The sequence below is a fragment of the Papio anubis genome, chromosome 1 (genome assembly GCF_008728515.1).
Source record: "Papio anubis isolate 15944 chromosome 1, Panubis1.0, whole genome shotgun sequence".
Lineage (NCBI taxonomy): Eukaryota > Metazoa > Chordata > Mammalia > Primates > Cercopithecidae > Papio > Papio anubis.
This window is the reverse complement of record NC_044976.1, coordinates 217,178,838-217,185,429: the sequence shown is the minus strand read 5'-3', so window position 1 is coordinate 217,185,429 and position 6,592 is coordinate 217,178,838. Positions and strand designations below refer to the sequence as shown.

General features: G+C 39.4%; 1 protein-coding gene across 1 annotated transcript; it reads right to left on the bottom strand.

Moving 5' to 3' along the window:
* Positions 1 to 361: 361 nt before the first annotated feature.
* LOC101006247 (olfactory receptor 14A16) lies at positions 362 to 6,338 on the bottom strand. Its single transcript, XM_021932251.2, has one exon. The coding sequence runs from the start codon at positions 2,738 to 2,740 to the stop codon at positions 1,811 to 1,813; it is 930 nt and encodes a 309-aa protein (XP_021787943.1). The 5' UTR covers positions 2,741 to 6,338; the 3' UTR covers positions 362 to 1,810.
* Between the last annotated feature and the right edge of the window lie 254 nt (positions 6,339 to 6,592).

The following is a 6,592-nucleotide window of genomic DNA, read 5'->3' as shown; positions in this document are numbered from 1 at the left end:
GGAAGCCATCATCCTCAGCAAACTGACACAGGAACAGAAAACCAAACACCGCATGTTCTCACTCATAAGTGGGAGTTGAACAATGAGAACTCATGGACACCGGGAGGGGAACATCACACACCCGGCGGGCCTGTAGGGGGTGGGGACAAAGGGAGGGAGAGCATTAGGACAAAATACTTGATGTATGTGGGGCTTAAAATCTAGATGACAGAGAGAAAGGTGCAGGAAACCACCGTGACGCATGTATACCTATGTAACAAACCTGCACTTTCAGCATATGTATCCCAGAAGTTAAAGTAAAACAATATATATATATTTTATCCCAGAACTTAAAGTTTTATATATATGTCTGTGCGTGTATATGTGTGTGTGTGTGTGTATATATATGAATGAAAGAAATCTACCTCATGATGCACAGCTTAGTGAGGGAAGACAGCAGATATCAAAGACTTAGAGAGAGAATGTCAAGTCACAGCCGAAATAAGCACCATCACAGGCCAATGGGGCTGGGAGAGCATCTAAGCAGAGAATTAGAGCTCCTCTGCAGCATTCTTAGGCCTAGGTGATCTGGACTACGTCCACCACAACAGGAAAATAATCATTACTGTAGGAAGGCAAAGCAGACTTAAAATCACAGGGAGTTGCATATCCAGACGTTATAAGATCTGAAATTGTTATTGGGAGTAACCTCGATTTTCTTGGCTGTTGTTTTTGCCTCTCTAAACATATCTAATAGCTTAGCCATGTGATAGAAAGGCCCTGTAGCTACTTTCTCTTCATGCCAAAGGTCGAGCAAAGCTTCATCTCCCTGTGTGTGTTTTCAGCCTCTCAAAATTTTGCCCAGCCTTTACCCCTCTGCCCAAGCTTTTCCCTTATGTGTTTCAGGACACAGTTCACTGTAGTTTCCCTCCTAGATCAGGTTCTCATCTTCTCCCAGCCTTCACTGGTTTTGTTTAGTTTTGCTTTCCTCTCAGCCTTCATTCTGGTCTTTCTCTCTCTTTTTCAGGTTTATTCCTCTTCATCCTCTCAAATACAGCTTAGATATTTCCCTTTCCAAAAAATATTATATTGCCTCCCTATACCCAAATTTATTCTAAGCTCTTTAGTGTGAGTACTTTTACTCAGTGCACCCAGGAACTTGTTTTAATATTTAAAAATATATGTATTGATATATAGTAAAGTTGAGTTTTAATATATCTCTTTCCAGATGACAAGGATCCACACTATGCTAGGAAATGTTAGTAGATTTGGGGAAGAAAAGAGGAAAAGAGACTTGTTTGGTTTTAGTTTTGTCTTATTGGTGTTGTGACATTCACATAACATGAAATCAACCATTATAGCTTGTACAATTCAGAGGCATTTAGTACATTCACAAGGTTGTGCAACTATCACCTCTACCTAGTCCCTTTAATTTGAGAATTGATTCTACATGTCATCTCACATAGCATTTCAGATATCACCTTAGTTAAGAATGACTATACATTTGGTTTTCCTGGGAGTGTCCACGTTTATCTCCAATGTCCCAGCATCCTGTCCAGTTGTCAGAAACAAAGGAGCTCCCACTAGGGTGATACATACAAGGCATACTTCTTCCCAGTGTCTACAAGTGGAACACTACTGGCCTTACCACACACTCGATCTGGGCATAAGGGCACTTCTCAGTAGCACTCCAATGAGTGTCACCAGATTTTTCATGAGAACTCTTACTCTAGATGTCCAATATTATTGCCAGACTATGTAACCATATGGTTTAGATGATTATGAAAAGCTGATGTTGTATGTGAGAATAACTCTTCTAATTTGAAAGATGCTATCTACTAATTTGTAGTTCCCAGAATGCCATCTTCATATCCTTATTTCTTAGGCTATAGATGAAGGGATTCATGATGGGTGGCATCACAGTGTAGAACACTGAAACCAGCAAATCCAAGGGTGATGGAGATTTAGGCAGAGGGCGTAAATAGGCAAAAAACCCTGAAGAGAAAAATAAAGTCACAACAGTGAGATGAGGCAGGCATGTGGAGAAAGCTTTGGACCTGCCTTCTTTGGAGGGCATCCTGAGCACAGTGGAGAATATGTGAATGTAAGAAATGTCAATAAACACAAAGCAGCCAAAGTCCAACACGAGGCTGAGCCCAATGATTACCAATTCACCAGTGTTGTAAGAACAGGCAAGGGAGAGCAGTTGTGGGATATCACAAAAGAAATGATGAACCTCAGGAAACCCACACATGGGCACAGAGAAGGTGCAAGCTGTGTGCAGGATTGCATTGAGACCTCCATTGACCCATGAAGAGACAGCCATCTGCACACAGGCTTCATGACTCATTATGACCTCATATCTGAGTGGGTGGCAGATGGCAACATAGCGGTCATAGCACATGACCGTGAGAACAGCTACTTCTGTATTGGCTAAGAGAAAGAAGAAAAAAACCTGACACACACATCCAAGGAATGAAATGGTGTTGCAATTCATCAGGGAGTTTGTGATGGACTTAGGAACAGTGACGGAAATGAGACACAGATCCAGGAAAGATAAGTTCTTTAGGAAAAAGTACATGGGCGTGTGGAGCCGATGATCCTTGATGATAAGGGTGATGATGAGAAGATTCCCCATCAGTGCCACCAGGTAAATTAGCAAAAAGAGCACAGAATGTAGGATCTGGGTCTCCCGAATGTCGGAGAACCCCATGAGGAAGAATAGTCTCCCAAAGGTGAAGTTATTCATTTCTTTGGACATTTTACCAGTTGCTGTAAAAAATAAAGTAAGCAGTTTTAGACTTGGACAAAAGGGTTTACTGTTTTATTTCCTTCACTTATCTTTCTCCCACTCAGATGTGCATCTGCCAAAAACTTCAAGATCATATCAGACAACACCAAGGAACAAGGAGGACTTTAACAAATAGCATTTCCTCTGCTCATCCAATCTTCATTCTTATGCCAGAGTCAGGAAAAATTGTGAAAAACTTTGTAATAAGAAAATAACAACAGTGAAAAATACTAAGTGTCCTGTCTAGTTGTTTTTATTATCTTTGAGCTACTTTACAATTCTGGAAGTCATAGGAAGCAGTTAATGTGCAAATTATTCTTTCTCATAAAAATACAAATTAGTTATATTCTGATGTAATGTAATTGATTACTGTTCTGTAGGTAGACCTATTTTACATCTATTTGTAAGTTTATTTCAGCTTTCTTTATCTGCCCTTATATGTGTGGTACTTTGATTTCACTGTGGTACTTTGACTTCTCTTCTGAACCAGTTGGAATATCTTGCAAATTCCCCCATTAATTATTGAGTTAAATAAAATCTTTGACCTGTGTTTATATTCATATGTGACTCATGATTTTATCCTGTTTTAAAAAAAAAATACGCTTTAGCATCTGCCATGGATAGTGATTGCTGACACAGTCGAATTTTACAAAAAAAACTTGTGAGATCTTAGAAACATCACTCTAATTTATCTAACACACAGAAAAAATATCAGACAGTTTTCATTACTTTTGTTGTATTACATTTTGTTCAATGAAAACTTGTCCCTCAGTAGAACTGAAATATCTGAATTGTGCAACATAATATTCACATTCATTTATTATACGTTAAAGTCTTTACCTTCTAGCAAATGTCTCAGCATTAGTGCTGTCACCTTTCAGCAACTGCTCCGTGTGTTTTTAGTCAAGGCTCCTATTTAGTTAGCTGGGACAACAAGCTCTCGTTTTGGTTCATAGCTGTCTGGCCGGCTCTCCCTTTCCTTTTGTTGTTCTTCCTGCCCTGAGCTTTCACCACTGTCCATATTCCTTCCATCCTCTGTGGGTTACATCATCATCTGCATGACTGAGAATAGCAAATTAATCCTGTATTTCTCCATCAAGCTGCTTTCTGCTCATATTTCCATTCCTTCTTTCTTGTCTCAGAGAAAAAATTATTTCCTCCTTTCTGAGTTTGCAGTGCAACATCTAACATTGGAAACACTCAATGTCATTTAATAAGCCATGTTTAATGTACCTATTCATAAGCATTGTTGAGAGGAGATAACCTTTGCAGGATCCCACTATGAGGCCACATCAAATAGATTCAGGATTTTCCCCAGTATTTCACATTCCTAATCTAATAACTGTTTGCTCAGTTACTTTTCCCTGAACTATATTATTAATTTTTACAACTAAGGTTTTTGTCTAGATCTTGATAAAACTTCTGCATCCAAGAATTTGCTCTTTATTGGTTTCCCCTCTCTCTTCTTCATTTTGAACTCCATTATTCAGATAACCACATAAGATTCAACAAAAGTGCTGGTGTTGGCTATAAGCGTATATGCTCAATGGAAAAACAAACACTAGAGGCTTGTATACTGTAAGCGATCATTAGATGTAATTACACAACAATGAAAAATAGGGTAGAATTCACTGTTTGGCCTGGAGCATAGTCACACTTCAGAAAATAAGTAAAAATTAGCTTTTCAAAGTCAGTTACAGCTGAGATAGTATCCAGCAGAGTTCTCCTATCTCAAAAAGTACTTTCTCATAATCTATTTACCCGGGTCTCATTGCAATTTCTCCCACTGTAAACTTCATATTTTCTAAAAGATTGCTTCATGCAGGCTGGAGAAATCAGAAATTATATATTCTCCCTAAATCCATCTGATACGCCCTATAGTGAAACCAGCTAAGCAACCAATCAGCCAACAAACAAACACAAAATAAAATATTTTATTATCCATGATCGAGCCAATTCTTTTTTTTTTTTTTTTTTTTTTTGATCTCTTATTGGAATTTACAACAAGTATCTGTTTAATATTTATCACAGTCTTCTTCACGGGCCTGACCAGCGGTTCTCAAGGTTTAGTCCTTGGCTCGGCTATGTCAGTATCACTGGGGAACTTGCTAGAAAGGCAGTCTCAAGTCCCCACCTCAGATCTGCTGAATCAGGAACTCTGGAAGTGGAGCCCAGTGAGAGGTGTTCTAACCATCCCTTTAAATAATCAGGATGCATGCTAGAGTTTGAGGACCACTGCGTTAGAATGTCCCGATTCATAAAATTTCTTTCTGGAAGACTTTTGCATTTTTTTTCTCTCAGAAGTGGTTGTCCCTACCCCCAAATTGTTTATGCTTTTCTTCTTTTCTACTGCCAAATTCTACTTTGGGAATTCCAGCAATCAAAATTAATTTAGCATCAATCCCAAATTTCCTCTGGTAATCCAGTTACTTATCTCAACATTATTTACTACTCTGATTATACATTTTCATTTCTCAACAACTGATATTTTCCTTCCTTACAATTGTAATAAGTATGTACGATGATGTCTGTTGAACCAGATGAGGGAAGGCACAAAGTACTTCAGAAGTTCGAGGGAATCAAGGTGCACGTGATGTAGAAATGTGGGAAATGAAATAATTAACTTTTGGAAAATGGATAATATTTAGGAAAACAAAAGGGAACAGAGGTTTTTAAAGCCACTGTTCTTTTACAAGAACAGTGTGAACATAGCAGGACCTCAGCATCCTGAGCGATGTGTAGGTAGAATGCTTTGTAGCAAAGGTTTGTGCATGTGGTGTGGGCTAGGAGGATGAGGGATTTCAAAAGGATGAGCAATGGGCTGAGAGGTTTAGCTTTCACCTTGCTGACAGCAAAGGGCACTTCAGTGGTTAAGGGGGAGGTGGCCTAATGAAAGTGGCATTTTCTATAACAACTTTTCTTTATATATGGTCACTTTTGCAGAGAAGATATTCTTGAGGCAGAGAAACTAGGGAGGATACTATAGTAAACCTATGAGTTATTAAAAGGAGGTTTGAAATAAATGGTCATAATAGGTATGAAAGGGAAAGAGAAAATACACACTGACTTGAGAAGGAAGATGAATGGGAGGTTTGAATGTGTTCTTGAATAAAGCAAAGTGAAATCAATGTAAGAGCAAATGCTAGATACAGAGGGGTGAATATAAATTTTTCCGCCTTTGCTTTGAAACTAGTAAGGAGGTAGAAGTAGATGCTCCCAGCAAGCCTCCTATCTCTGCCTCCTTCCCACTGTGGCTCTTCTTGTTCAGACCTGCTCATGTCCCAGACCCCAGTGCTATAGAAAACTCTTCTGTTAATTAAAGACTTAGGAGAGAGGGCCTGCAAGAGGGTGTTCTGACCTCAGTGAGGACAATCACCATAACTTACGTCTCGACATAAACTACTTATAGATATCTTTATTAATTATGAAATGCAAATGAAAACTTTACCACTAGTGTTTAGAAAGTCTTTGCATTAAGGCCGGGTGCAGTGGCTCACACCTGTAATCCCAGCCCTTTGGGAGGCTGAGGCAGGCGGATCATGAGGTCAGGAGATGGAGACTATCTGGCTAACATGGTGAAAACCCATCTCTACTAAAAATACAAAAAAATTAGCTGGGCGTGGTGGCAAGCACCTGTAGTTCCAGCTACTCAGGAGGTTGAGGCAGGAGAATCGCATGAACCCAGGAGGTGGAGCTTGCAGTGAGCCGAGGTTGTGCCACTGCACTCCAGCCTGGGCGACAGAGCGAGACTCCTTCTCAAAAAAAAAAAAAATGTCTTCACATTAGCAATTCACGGTTAGAAGTGTTTATACAGGGGAAAGA